We start from the raw sequence: 15929 nt of genomic DNA on the forward strand, positions 1-15929 counted from the left end.
TGAAAGCTGTTATACTGAAGTCCACAGCACTTGGTTGGTTTTAATAATGCAGAGTAAGTAACTTCCACCTCAGTTGGCAGACAAGTTGCATCTGCTTCATCTCATTATTGCCAGAACAAAGATGAACAGAAACTCAGTATCATTCTTTGCTAACTTTCAATCTTTTATGGTACAGTACTTGAATCTGTGAATCATGACACCATCTGCACAGAAGGAGGATCTAGGACTTAGGATGCTCTTCTTATTATGACACTAGTTTCCTAGTCATAAGTGGTTTTAAAAGCTTAATTTTTTTATGTCAAGTTGTTTCATCATTAACTTGTTTTTCTGAAGAGGGACCACAGTAAGGCTGTGATGCATCATCTTTTTTACAGTTTGCACATTTTGTTAAGAATTCTGTTAATCAAGGATAAATTAACCACAGTAGGACAAACAGGCACTAGTATGATATATTGTTTAATCAGCTAAATATCTGGCCATTCATAATGTTTGTTCCTTATCTGGTTTTGATTTTCTTTTTGCATCTTGTCCTGACAGGTGTGTGCCAAATCACTGTGAACATGGTGGTAAATGCACCCAAACCTGGGATGGCTTCAAGTGTACATGTGATGGAACTGGATACAGTGGTGCCACTTGTCATAATTGTAAGTGATACTGTAAATTGTTTCCCAGGCATAATATAGAATGGACATATGTAATGCTGATGCTTTTTTGTTGAGATGTACAGACAAAGTCCTAAAGTTTAAACTTGCTAAAGAAGCCCATGCTATTTTTTAGCACGTGGAGGAGAAAAAAGGATATTTACCTTGGTGTCATGTCTACATTTCAGTTGCTACCTAAAATTCCACTCTGGAGTTTCAAATGGATGCAATGATTCTCTCCTAACCAATTATTGGAAGCTCTGCCACTGGTGGTAATGTAAGATCAATAATACTGAAACTTATAAGCAAACTGATCCTTCTGACAATTTTTCAGTTAAACTATTACCTATGTTTTAGTAAGTGCTACAAGCAACAGTGTTAACCACTTACGTTCCTGTACTGACTGCAGCTGCTGCTACTTGATATCCTGGAGATAAGAAGCTAAGAAAAGGAGTCCTTGTATATTATACAGAAACTAGCATACATATGCAGGGCCAGCTACTGTGGGGTTCTTGCAGGGGGAGTGTTGGTTTAGTCTCCCTAGCAAACTTTTATACTTCTTACCTTGAAAATGTCCATTATTTTGTCACTTTCTCCATGTATGTGCTTATATAACACATTCTTCATATTAAGGAGAGAATGAATAGGTAAGATTTGCCAGCAGAACTGCAAACAGGGTATTTCTGAAGAGGCAGAAAATCCAATTTCCAGTCTACTTCAGACTTTCATATTTCTATTTACGCTATAACATTTACTTGAAGCTAGAGCTATATGAAATATTGACCTGCAAATCTGAAAGGTGCAACCTGTAGTTTTTGTCTTCTGTAGCATTTTACTTACACTGATGAAAAATGGTGATACTTTACACGTTTTCTGTCTGTCCTCAAAATCTGTTCTGTATTTGAGCAAAAACTTCTTTGTGAACGTGAATATAACTCTTATCTTGTAAAACAAACAAAAAAAACCCAGTTATATTCTGGGGGACAAGGAACACTTTCTGAAAGGACTCCCAATATTTGCTTTTAAATGCATCATTATTTAATGATCAAGATATATGATATTATTCAGAAATCAGCAATACAGCGGTTCACTGGCAAACAAACAAGTTTTTGGAGAGTGGTGGGGACAGCTTCCTGGTGCAAGAAGAGGCCAGCTAGGGGCTGTGCTTTTCTTGACCTGCTGCTCACAGGAGAGACGTTGCTGAAGAGCTTGGTTTTGGAGTGCCTTGATGTTAAATCTCTTCTGCATTCCTTTTAAGTTGTTTACAGTGTTGTGGTGCAAGCTGTATGTCCATGATTGATCTGACTAAATGGTGGTCCATCCAACAGTCATCTGCACCTCTCAAGACTCGGGTGATAGGGACATCAGTACAGTCACTGGCTTTGACAATAATATAGTCAAAAAGGTCCAGTGATTGGAGCGTAGGTGCTTTCAAGTGGTCTTATATTTGTCACTCTGTGTGAAGATATCATTATGATGAACAAGTTATGCTCTGAATATTTGCTGAGGAGAAAGGTACCAATGGAACTGACTTTCCCCACCCCGTCTTTCCCAATGGTGCCACTCCAGAGTTCGGAGTGTTGCCCAACTCTTGTACTGAAGTCATCCATGAGGATGAGCTTGTCTTCCTTGGCAGTGGCAGTCTGGACTGTGTCAAAAGCACAGTAGAACTGTTCCTTGTTGACTTCATCGTCATCGAGTGTGGGGGTGTACGCACTGATGACTGTAACATACTAGCTGCTACAGAGCTTGAGGCAGTCATACTAGATTGTTACATTTCAAAGAGATATGATGAATAGGGCCCTGAGAAGACTGCAATTTCACGGACGTTACAGATACCATGAAATTAGCCCCTCACCATGATTTTTAAGGGTCCTGAGCCTGTGCCAGAAAAATGCAGAAAGTGCAGATTTCCCTTTGCAAGCTGGCAGCATTCACAGCCTGCAAGCAGCTCCTGGGGGTGTGGCCAGGATGCATCCAGTCAGCCAAATGAAGGTAAGTGTATCATTTTTCACGGAATGGTCGACCAGGACCCATTTTCCAAGATAAATGGTAGTTCCATGAATATTCTGTGAAAAATGATACTTTACCTGTGCACATGCCACAAATTTTGTACAAGGAAACTACAATTTTCTCAAGGCCCAAATGATAAGTAAATGCTATTTTATTAGAGAGAAGACATGCCATGTATATATGACCAAATATGAAGTCCCTATGAAAACAAAATCCTAGTAAGAGCAAGGCAAGGCAAGAATCTATGCCATTTCATAATTAAGTAGTATTTTGGCAAAATAAGGAAAATAATTTTATACATTTATTTGTTGAGCCCTTGAACTATGATTTTTTTTTCATGTGCTCTGCCGTCTTTAATGGGTTTTTTAAAATAAATAAGTATAAGTTACATTTCCTCCTTGAGTCCCAAGGAGAAAGCACAGGGAGATGGGATCATGTTCATTTCACAGGAAAGTATAATAATCCCGGTAGTTGAGCATTTTTTTCTTAATAGAATTTTCACCTGTCCTCTGTGGGTAAAATAGTACAATAGGGGAAGGAAAAGGTGCTACTAGCCCAAAGTATCAAAAGGGGATTTAAAGTTCATTGGCCTCTTTTTCAGATACAGGAGGGATAAAGCACATAGGATTATAGCTTTGCAGGTCACCTAGAGAGGCAGCCCAGGAACCTTTACCTTTGTAATGCAACCAAAGTTTCAAACTAATCCCTTTCTTGATGTATTGCTTTGGAAAGGCTGCTAAAATTTCTTTAAAGGATTTCATTTCAGTTTTTTCCATGAATGTTCCTGTATTTTTTTAATTGTTTTCTTCTCTTCAGGGGAAAAAAATCTCTTCTGGCCAAAACTTATTTGCTGACTTAAAAAACCAAAACAACAAAAGCTGCTTTGTGGGGGCTAATGCCCTTTTAGGATGTTCAATTCAATGATGCTCAGACCAAGAGGTAGAGTATTCATGGACGTGCCCACACAACATTTACTTAAATCCACTGGAGCTGGCAATAGTCACCACAAATTATCTGCAGACTGCAGGCACACTAACTTGTAATGTTTCATAGATGCAGTCCTTCCTTCCTTTTCATTTCTTTGTGACAAGGTATTTAGCAGAATTCACAGCTTTATTGGAATTTGATAGGGCCACACTGTGAACGCTTCTGCTGTGTCCTCAAATTTGCAACGTCTAGGCTGTCCACCATGTGCCTTAGTGACCATGCCATCTCAGCCCCTGTAGCTGCAGTGATTCTGTGGAGTGGCCTCCACAGAGGGTGTAGGTGGGTTGTCTGTGGTAGTTTCCCAAAACAAAAAATTTGCCCTAGAGAAGATGATACATTTCTTTCTTGCAATGGTGGTCCTCTTTCCTAATTCTTCAGTGTTCGGCATTACCTGCCAAGGCAGATTTCAAACATGTATTTTATGGGATATCATTTGAAGAAGGCAGCATTCAATTGCATTGCCATATACTTTATTCTGACTTTCTTGATTTTTCAGATTCTTAAGTTTTTTTCTGAATTGGACTCCAAGAAAGAGCACAACACATACAAAATAACTTCATTTCTGCATATTAGTGAATTTTTTTATCGGTGAATTGATTTTTGGTTTGCACTGAGAATTCTGCACTTTTCTGTGCTTTTGATCCAAAACCAGGCAAAGCTTTGCAGCTTTGGCTGAATTTCATTTTTGGGAGTGTTTGAAGCTGAAACTCAAAGCCAAACTCAAGGGATAGCTTCCTTGAACTAAAACAGAAAAAAAAAGTCTGCAAGCAACCCATGTGAATCCAAACGGCTTTATTTCACAGTCCTGGTCATAATATATTTATCAAATGACAGTGGAAGCTACAATATCCAATCTCTGACAGACCCCATCAATCCCCTTGTAGACCCCTCTAGTCCCCCAATCTCTCCAAGCCCCCCACAAATTCCACCTTCCCCCTTCAAGCCCTCCCATGGATCCCACATTCCCCCTGATCCCCCTGCATACCCTGCCAGCCCCCACAAACCCATGAACCCCTCACAACAAAAGACCCCTCTCGCCCTCCCCAATCCCTCCAAAACCTCCCCCACTAGTCCCTCCCATCCTTACATTTATCTTAAATTGGGTGGCCATTTTGAACTCAATCTAACCTCCCCAAATGTCTGTATGTACCCTATGTGATACCTCGTATTGCTGTCTGTATGGACAAAGGGCTAATTTTGATTCTTGATTATGGTTCTTGCCAAATTCAGTAATCAGAAAAACAAATTTAATCTGCACAAACTATCCCTTTCATGGTGGAACTACTTAAATTCCAGCAAGACCTCTGGTGATTCACTTAAAAAATATCAACATTTTGCCCTTTTTCCTGCTTCTAGCTAAAACAATAGCATGATAATGGACTTTTGCCTACTATAGTTTTTCTGTATATAAATACAATTTTGATCTAAATAAATTTATTTTGGAGAAAACAGGGACAGTTTAGAAGTAAAGAATAAACATGGTATGCTTTATCTGTAGCATAAAGATCAAAATGGCTGCTTTCCCTGCATGCAGGCAGAATTGTCAGAAGTGTAATGATGTATAAAAAAAGCAAGGACATTTCATTATGTTAAACAGAATACTGTTTTTGTTTTGTTTTGTTTCTCTTTGTTATTTTTTAAACTAAATCACAAACTTACCATTTTTCTTTCATGCAATATAATAAAAGAAAAGGGTGATGTTTGAATGAGAGAAGGAACACCTTTCAAGATATATAGTCAGAGAGATGAATAACTGACCATGCTGGAAGTTTTCTTTTTTTTTCCTATACAGCCTAATCTGAGTGAAATGTACATAGCCAGGCAATCTACTAATAAGGGTATTTTGGCACTTGTGAAATAGTGTACAAGAATATGGACACATAAATACTCTAATAATAGAAGAATGTCCACAAGCAGTATGGGTACACAGATCAGCAACAGGATCATCATCATCAGTGGATAATCAGCTGCTGACTGTCATCTATTGGGAAAAAATAAGAAACAAATAATTTCTATATACAGGGTCTTCATACAGTCCTTGTGCACTTTTAAACTTAGGTTGTGCACAAAGACTTTATGAAGACCCTGTATAACCACCCAGAAAAAGGGAATTGATATAGATTATTAGCAAAAAGAAAGTAAGAAATAAGGAGCAGCTTCCCCCACTGCCTTCATTTCATGAACTTTGCCTTTGCTAAGTTTAGTAAAACCTTTTAGAAAATCTAGCAGTAGTAAAGTGGTTTGCCTTAGTTATATTGGCTTATGGGAGATGAACGCTCAACTCATTGTGGAGAATGCAAAATAGGTTGATGGTCAATATTTGCCCAAGCTATGGAGTAGAGCTGTCTCATCTATGCTCAAAAGAGGGCTGGTGTTTGATGTCAGTAGGGGTTTGACGTCAGTCAGAATTGCTTGTGTGGATACAGGAACATCTATGTCCCACAACATTAAAAGCTAAACAGAGTTCTCGGTGCCTTTATTTAAAAAAGCAGAAGTGTAATGAAGAGAGATGCATTAAGGATCAGGACTGTTTTGGGAGGGGGGGTGTTTCTGTTTCCATTTTCACTGTTAAGAACAGAAGTGGTCTTGAACAGAAGGTGCAGTTTCTCGATATAAATTAGGAAAAAAGTAAATATACTGTGTGACTTTCCAAAAGTAGTCACTAAAGTAAGAGGGGTGTGATTGCTCTGCATCATTTGAAGTTCCTAGGAACAGTCAGAAAGGGAAGAAAGCACAATTAAAAGCCGAGTCACTAAGTTCCACCTCAGCTATGTGTCGTATACCATGCCCACTATTTTGTTGAAGGGAAAGAACGATGAAGAAAACAGAAGTAGCCCTTGCTAGCACAGGAACATGACCAGAGCTGGGTGCTGCAGCTGGGGGAACAGGCTTCCTCTTGTAGTTTGATGTTGCATTGGACTTAGACTCCCAAGGTAAACTCCTGGACTTTTCTTCATTTGAATCTTAACAAACCATCCTACAGAGATTTCCATGAGTGCTGCCATGATCCCTTTTTTGGAGACTTCTTTTAGGTTTTACCTATGGGGAGGAAACACTATTACTTTTGTTTCTGGTTGTCTTGTTTTGTTTTATGTTACAACGCTGACTAATTTCCTGATATGATACTTCATTTAATAAGTGGATCATGGGTTACCCTTTCTCCACACTGAAGGCTTCTATTAAAAATGAACCAGCATTGTTGAGCATAAACCTTCCTCATAGCACATAAAAAAGGGATATGGTGACACCGCCAACTTAATATTAGGCTATGAAGATTCCCCCATTGATCAATCTTCCCAATTATGTTTTCCCTACCACTGTGATTAGAAAAAGTAGCTACCATACTGTGTACAGAATGCAATCCCAAAGACATCTGTCCCCATTTAAATCAGACTCTGCAAGACATCTTGACACTGAAAAAAAAAAAATCTTACTAATTCCTGTTTCCAGGGTACTAATGATCTAACACACTGATGTTTCAAATGCCCACGTGTTATAGAGGATGCTTAGGAAGGAGAAGGGAGATTTCCCCTATGGACACCTAAAGATAATCTATTTTATTATATCCTCGCCATATTTCTCTTTGCTATTTTTTTAAACAAATGAACATTTCTGACTGTGCCAAAGAGCAAAATCCTGGTGTCTCATTAAAATATGAGCAGTTATTTAATACTGTATGATAGTCTTCATTTTAAAGCACTGCTTCCTATCTTTTGAATGTACTGGATATTGGAGTAAAGTATACATATCATACCGTAGCTGTCTGATAAATGGGCTAGGTTCCCGCCCCATTTTCAGCACAAATCACAGGTGTACTGGGCAAGTATTCTGACTTAAATTCCTTATTTCATTTTTTTGTCAGTTCCTAAGAGTACCAAACATGAACCTTGTCCTGAGGTTCTGCCACTGTTTCGCCTGAACACACATGCTGCACCCATACAATAGCTATGTCTTTCTACTTTTTATCTACTGTTCTTGACACTAAGGAGCTCCACTTGATATGGCTGATAGAGAGGGCTGAATAAACTCCTTTAACTCCAGAATCAAAGAACCAGTTACCTTGTCACTTTCCTTCACTGGGTAGCATGGGCATTGGAAGAGTAAAGTATGCCACTGATGTAACTCTTTTTTGATCTAAAAGAAGAACCTGTAGCGTGGAAGGATAGATTGGTATCCACGTCAGTGAAATTGTTGGCTACTCCACTCCAATTGCTATCTTGGGAACTTATTAAAACCAACCCTATTAATGATAACCTTTCTGTATGTGTGTTGTGGATGCCTTTTATTTGGAGACTGGGTTGAGATGCCCGCCTCATTTCACATAGGTCACTGAATAGGGGAATGGCTGCAGGGGAATGACTTTCATTCACTACTAAACAAGCGTCCATTTGAACCAGTAACCTAGAGTAGAAATAAAAGACTATAATCCATTATCAAACCTCATGCTCAGTTCTGCTCTCATTACTTGTGCAAAATTCCCATTAACCTCCCTGGCATTTTAGTGGAGTTACCACTGAGCCATGCTGTTTTTAAAAGGAAACAGGATCTTTATTAAAAACACCAATTAAAGTGTTTGAAATCAGTACAAGAAAAAAGAACACTTCACGTATTATTTCATTAGTTCTCAGTTCTTATTATTTGGTTGGTAGTAAAATAATGAGTGATACTAATAGAGATTAAATTTCATGACCTCTTTATGTTAAAAGTAGAAATTATTGTGTCTGTTTGGGGAACAGAAAACTATGTAAGCATAACAGTCAGGTTCACAGATATGATGCTTTTTAAATTGTTTGCAATTTTATGCATATTTTTTCTTTGCCCATTCCCATTTTTGGTGTTGTGTTGCTTCCAGCCTTGTACATATTTGAAGATTCCCTTAGATGCTTTAAAACCTAGTATTGGTTACACCTTTCTCCATAACATTCATTTTGTTTTTAAACTATTCTTGACAATATATTAGAATCACCTATCTGGGCAAGCAAATGATGTGTGGTCTCATTAATGACTGAGAAGCTGAACCCAACAAACACACAAAAGTAAGGGCTTTTAAATGAATAAGCTGAGATAATTAAGCATAAATTAAGGCTACCCCCTGCCAAAGAAAAAAGTTTTCAATTATCAGAAATAAGCTACTATCTCTAACAGTAGCAGAACACTTTAGGGTTTTTTAAGCCTGTTCCCTGTTAAGAGATGGAAATGGGAAAATACAGCATTTTTTTTTAAATAACTTGGTAGTTTTGGAGCCCTGTTTACCAAAAACGTTTTTATAAATCTCACCAAAAGATTTGAAGAAATGTAGCATTGCACATATCCTGGTTCCACACAGTTAAATTCCACTTAAATATATATATTTTTAGCATGTAAAATAATGCCTGGATCTTTCCAAACCAAAGCAAGCATATTGTTTTATAACCTTCTCCACTGTTAAGCAGACTGAGAGCATAATGGCTTAGACAATTGTAAAAAATATATAAGAATTTTCTGTTGAGGAAAATCCTACTGAAAAGACACTAGCTAATTAGTGAATCTATAATGCCTGTGTGGAGCAAAATTTCATTCCTAGTCTGAGTGAAAAGATATAAAGACTGTGATATGGTTCTGGTTCTTTGAGGGTAGATGAGATGGTTTCCAAGGCCAGTTACCACCCCCCCTCCCCCCGGGTACAAAGAAAGAATTGTCTTAAATCCATAAAACAGTCACTGAGAGGAAGATATATGATCTCAGGACAGTTAAAAAAATATTTAAAACACAGAGCTTGTTCCATCTTAAATCTTGTAGACGAGATAGTACAGGGCTTCCTTCTTTTCCAGCTGGCCCAGATAAGTGTGACTTTATTAAATTCATCTGGGAAGGATTAGGCATATTATTAGCTAGCTTGGCAAGTGACCTAGAAAGAAGCTACTTGCTGATCTTGTGGAGGAATATGAGGAAGCTTTGGAAGCTATTGTAGTCCTTAGCCAGGAGAAAAGGAGTAAGTCAAAGACTGAGAAATGGTAAAAAGAATCATTGGGCAGAGTTTCAGGGCTGGGGAACCAGGGCAAGAGAGGCTCCCAAAAGGAGGGTTGTGTTGCTAAATTAGGCACAGGGAGCCCAATATAGAGAACCCAGGGAACTAAATAAGGGTCTTTTTTTTTTTCTTTTCTTTCCTCTTCCTTTTTTGTTTTGTTTTGTTTTGTTTTGTTTTGAGAAAAAACGCTAAATAAAGTAGACTTTGGGAACAACACTCCCATTCCTAATCTCTGGGGTTTGGGTGTGCTATTCTAAGAGCCTAGAAAAAAGCTGAAGCAGCATGCCTGTAAAATCATCCCAGCTTCAAATGGATACCTTCAGACAGCACTGCAGTAAGACCTCTTTCCTTTTCCCAGTTCAGAAAGATATAAAAATGTTATGGGAGAGGCAGGCATGCAGTCCTTATGAGGAAATACTTGATATTTTTAACAGTCAGAATCTTTTATTCTCTGCCATTCAAAATATTCCCAGGCTATTCCTAAAAATGCCAAAGACAAGTCAAATGTGCTCAGACACTACAGTGATGAGGGCCTTAGAAATACTTGGATATAAACTCTCTGAAAATTTAATCTCTAATATTAGTGATTGTTTTCCTACCCCCTTAAAAAAGCAATAGTTCAAGCTCTGTAATATAATAAAGTAACAATTATGTTGGTAGTGCTTTCTTAAAAGAATCATACAGCCGATTCAGTGTTTCATTTAAGATACTAACATCTTCCTCCACTCTAAGCTTTTGAAAGGGAATGTTAGGTGTTATCATGTATAGCAGTATTTCTGCATCTCTATATTAATATAATAGCTGAAAAGTAATTTTCTAACTTTCTGATAGTAACTATAAATTAATGAGTTTTTCCGGGATCTAGAATAATATGCTTCTTGCTTTGTTTTAAGGATGCAGACCACCATTAAACTGGCTTTTATTTATAAATGTGACCTTACTAGGGGAAAAAAATCACTTGACAGTGGAGTTGTAACATAAAAATACATGCAACGCCCTCAAGTGTCAAGATTGGCTCTTAACACCATTAGGAACCCATATAAAGCCAGCAAATGAAAAGCCCTATTCTGTGTTGCCATGTCCAGATTTTTATTTCAAAACATGAATCAGTGGCCAAAACATGGCCTCGCTAACACCACTGTAGTTCAGTATTACACTGTAGATTGCTACAAATTTACTCCTACTTAAATTTGAAATAAAACTGGGTGTTTACAGAATGTAGACGGTGTGAAAAATTGGAAACTATGCCTTTTTTGGCATAAGAAAATGATAACTTGACAAAAAGGGCTGCAACTTTGAAAGAGTGATAATGTTGTTACAACTTACTTAAGATTATAGAGAAAACCAGAGTGGACAAGCAAAATAAAATATAACCGTGCAGGCTGCAATGTATTATGTTAAAATTAGAATTGCATAGAAAATGAGGAAACCTCTCTAGTGATGCTCATAAGAAATAGGCCTGAGTCTGCCTTCAAGTCCTGCTGTGCAATTCTTTCCCCTTCGATGGGACAGCATGTACTGCAAGGTAGAATCCAATTCTACACTGCAGTCACAATGTGCTATCATTTTTTAAGCAAAACGCTTATGCAGGCATCCAGGGGAAATGCAGAGTACTGCAAGACCTCCAATTCAGCAAGGTACTGGTGCGAGGTACTAATTTTAAGCACATGAGTAGTTCATTGACTTCAGTGGAGTTGCTTGCATGCTTAAATTTGGCAAATACTTCAGTAATTTATTGTATCAGGGCCTGCATTGGAGAGAGATGAATTGGTAGGTGATTTGCCTGAAAAACTATCTCCTATGCAGTGCTGTTATGAAAAAAAAATGCACAAAAATATTCTTTTCAGAGGTCAATTAAAAAAGAGCATAAAATTAGTAGCTGCTTATTTTAAAGCTACCCATGTATGGAATAAAATCATAGTAGGAATACATCACACCCTGAAAATGATGTGCAAAATTTTGCAAAACCTACAAAATTAATTAGTTTTCTATTAATCTTTTTTTTATTAAAAAATCTAATTTATTGCTTACTTCACTGTTAAAACACTTAAACTGCAAAACAGGATTAAGGTTTTGATATTAAAATTCCATTGACTACCATTAGAGAAGGAAAACAAATTTGAATGTTATTTGTAATTCTCACTTTTTTTACCATGGGTGAGGGCTAAATTGATCCAAAGATCTACTGTAAAAACATAATCATCTAAATGAAGATTTGTACTTAAAGTACATCTCTAGGCAGGGTTGGGTTTTTTTTTCATTATGTAATATATTTCCTCAAAAAGAATTCTGGAGTCATGAAGTATTACAAGAAAAAGTTTATCTCTTGTTTTTTCCAATTATATTTGCATTAAAAGGCAGCACTTACCAACAGTTAACCAAGCACTGATATCAAAGCTTAGCACCATTCCTCCTGTATTCAGGAGATATGCATGACAACAACTTGGCTGACAAATTCTGCATATTTAATAGATAATAATAGGAAGCAGCATGTTCAGATGGGTAGGGCTGTGCAGTAGAAATTAGTAGGCCTGGGTTTTGTTTCCCACCCGATCATTCATCTTCTGTGTAACTTCAGGCAAGTTATTTTTTGGCTGTTGTCATCATCTCTTCCTCATCTGCACAGGGGGCTAATGACACTTACTTTGCTTAAAGGGCTTTTAAATCTATAGGTTAAAAAAAACATATGCAAGAGATCTCATTGGAAAGAAATATTGAAAAAAAAAGTTCTAACATAGATTTATAGCATCATTAGCCAATTTTCAAATTATTGCACGCAAAATTTAAAAAATGCATGTGGTCAGCTTCAACAGATTTTTTTTTCAAATTTCAGTTTAGAAAATCATATTGAAATACTTTATTTTGCATTGTAAATTTAAATATTAAGGCATTAAAACAAGGCTTTTAGAAAAAAACAACCCATTCAGTGTCAAAAAGGACCATTTTTGCAAAACTATTTATTATTCTAAAAAGTTCAGCTGTCCGTAATCATTATAAATAGCATTGCTATTATGGTCCTAGTTGTGACCTAGCTTAGGGACCCACCCATATTATATGTAAAAGTACATTGGGAGATATGACTTCCAAAGGACTGCTGTACTCTTTTCTCTGCTTGTGGATAGACATAAGCCTGGCACATAGTAATTCCTCCTTGATCCCACTGGGATGCAGATTGTGACTGATAAAGTTCATCTCCCTGATGGCTCTGTAGCTAAAAAAAAAAGAAAATGTCATGCATCAGATGCATACCAACACCGCTACATTCAGATACTATTATTCATGATGCTTGCCTCCAGCTCTGCTCCCAGGACAACACAACAGTGTGTTTCTCTCAGAAAAATATAAATGCACCAAGGATCATATTCTCTCAACCTGACTTGAGAAAATCTTTCATCAATATCAATGGAAACGGTTTGACTACTTGAGAGACATATCATCCCATAAAAAGATGTCCAGAAAGGGGCAAACATGTTTTACTTACCAGGGAAAAGTATTTGGAAAATGCAGAGAAGCAGCCTCATTTTCCAGCCCATGGAAGCTTATAAGGATAAAAAATGGTTGCTCTTCAGAGGTTTGGATGAGTGACAGGGGTGGCTCAGGAACGATTGCTGTATACAGGAGCAATGAAATGTAAGTCTGTAGGCCTGTTCACAAGTGTTAAGAAATCCTAAACTAAACTCTGAGAAGGAGAAAATAATTTGGACTAATGATTTGCTAATTTGGAGGAAAGGATCTTCAACTCTGACTGGCAATCCCAGAGGAGGCAGCATATAGTTCAGTCCTAGGACTTATCTTTGCCTGCTTTCCCATTCTCATTGAAGTTAATAGCAACACATCTGCATTACAGGAGTCTAATGTAATCAAAGTCCTAGTGCTCTGTAAGGAGATTAAGAAAGAATGGTAAAAGGACACAGATTGACTAATCTGACAAGGTGCTTAGCCCTTCCAGAGTACACATGAGAATTCTTGCTGTTACTGACTTCATTTGGGCCAGGTACAGACACTGCACAAACTGGTATAAGTAAGTGGAATGTGATCTACACCCATAACTGAATAGAAGTTCAATGCACATAGACTGGTTTAAAAATGGTGGAACCCAGTCTAAAATAGACCTGGATTGACATGGTCTCAGATTTAATCAATTTAGATTAGACTGCTATATCGAACTTCTGTACCAGATCCCCTACCAACTCAAGTCAGGTCACTTTCTGCCACCATCTCAAGCTGCTTTGCAACTCCCTGCAAAGCCCCACACAGGGAGGCGCACCAGCAGCAGGCCCGTGTTTAGCTGCTTCAGCTGAGCACCTAGCTCACCCACCCCCAGGCTTTCACAAAGCTGAGTCAGAACAGCCCCTCTGCCCAGCCCCACCTCTTGCATGTGGCCAGCTGCCAGCTACAGGTGGGGTTTGGGAGGGAAAGGGAACAGCTGTAGCTCAGTCTATCTTTATACAAAGTCCCTAGGTGAGGGGGACATTCTGCAGAAGGAAGGATCAGGATCCAGTGAATGGCAGGTGGCAGCACCAGGTGTCCAGTAGCCCTATGCCATGCAGTGGGGAAAGGGAGCCCCTCAGAGCTCTGGCAAATGGCAGGTGGTGGCAGGAGGCACCTGGCGCAATTCTTGTTATCACGATTCCTGCAATCACACTAGGCGTCTACTGCCACCACTTGCCATTCACTGGAGCTCCAAGTGGCCCAATATTTCCTTCTCTAGAGCACCCCCTCCATCACCACTACCAGCCAGGCCACTGTGCCATGGAAATTCACTCTGGGGCAATTAGAAAAGAAAATGAAGCACATGAGTAAAAAGATAAGCATGAAAGACAAAGTGTAGAAATAAAGTTATCAAGGGGAATCTAAAAGGGAAAAAAGTGACTATACAGAGTAAGTAAGTGAGAAATACTGCTGAGAATTATGCACAAAAAATCAGTTGAAGGTGGAAAATAAACAATGTTCAAAGAAATAAGGAAAGCTAGAAGGGTAACCTTAAAGGAAAAAGTAACAGAATTTTAATATATAATATAAATATAAATATAATGTCTCAGAGAACTAAACTGAAGAGGAACAGATACCAGCTCAGGCAAACAAAAAAGGAAAACGGGGAAAGAAGAAGTGGGGCGGGTGGAAGCAAACAATGAATATATAGCAAGTGTATATGTTTAAAAATATTTTTGTAAATTTTGCTAAAAAGTATATTGAGACTAATTAAAATTTTATGATAAAGAACTGGGTTCATCACCTTAATTACATTACTTTGATGTTATCTCAAACAGCGCATACACTCTGTACTCTGCCGACAAATTAGTTGCAGTTCTTCGGGGGGAGGGAAGGAGGAAGCCAATATGAATGGAGTGTTTCAAGAGGAAGGGTTTTTATTTTTTTTGTTATTTTTTTTTCTGTAAGGAGATTCTACTCTTGGGCACCCACACAGTCCATGCCAACCAGTCAGTTATCAGAATTTAGTTTGGGGATGAGGCGAGAGGTCCCTCTCTAAATTTTGGAGGAACAAACAGGTTTTATAAAGTAAGGTATTTCTTGAGTTTTCATTCAAAAGCTTGTTTTGGGGTGGTTATTTTTTTTTTCCTTTGGAACTTTTTGATGCTGTGAGGAATGTCTTTTGCATGCTTGGTTTTAAATAGAAGTGAATGACAGGCTACAGAAATGTTCGTGCCCACACATTGTGACTAGAAGTGGTCACTAGTAGATTCAAAGTAAAAGACTAGTAGATTCAAAGTAAAAGTATATTTAGTCTGATTAAGATATCCTTAAAATTCTGAATAATTTGGGAGGCATACAATAGCAGGATGTATATTTAAGCTGAACAACCAAACGTTTTACATACTGGCCCCTTTTCACTTATGTGACCGGTTTAAAGATGGGAAGCACACTAGATACACCATACCCCTTAGTCTCTTTTCCAAGTGTGCGATCACAAGCCAAATCTGCCTGGACCCCTCAGGGCTGCTCTTTGTGGGAGGTGGCTAGGAATGTTGTCTCTGGTTTCCCCAGCCAGGAGGAGCAGTAGTGTATATAAGCATACTTGAATACCTAAAGGTCACAGCACATGATGCTGCCAACTGGTTCTGCTACAGCTCTGTACATCCCTAGTTTCTTATTTAGACAGACACTGGTGCCTGTTCTCCCTTCTAGCCCATCTCAGAAGTGGTTGGGCTAAAAGGAGTTGTCAGAATTAGTCATTATTATTATTATTATTAGTGACAGACTCCTACTCTTAAAATGAATAAATGCTTAACTTAGGGAGAAAAAATGGGAGGAATCTGTTC

General features: G+C 38.1%; 1 protein-coding gene across 1 annotated transcript in view; it reads left to right on the plus strand.

Moving 5' to 3' along the window:
* Positions 1-15929, plus strand: part of CNTNAP2 (contactin associated protein like 2) — a 1052534-nt gene that overhangs the window by 440062 nt on the left and 596543 nt on the right. Inside the window, exon 9 of the mRNA XM_025209846.1 lies at positions 538-644. Coding sequence (XP_025065631.1) covers positions 538-644 — 107 coding nt within the window. The remainder of the gene's footprint in view (positions 1-537; positions 645-15929) is intronic.

Source organism: Alligator sinensis, unplaced genomic scaffold (assembly GCF_000455745.1).
Source record: "Alligator sinensis unplaced genomic scaffold, ASM45574v1 scaffold456_1, whole genome shotgun sequence".
NCBI lineage: Eukaryota > Metazoa > Chordata > Crocodylia > Alligatoridae > Alligator > Alligator sinensis.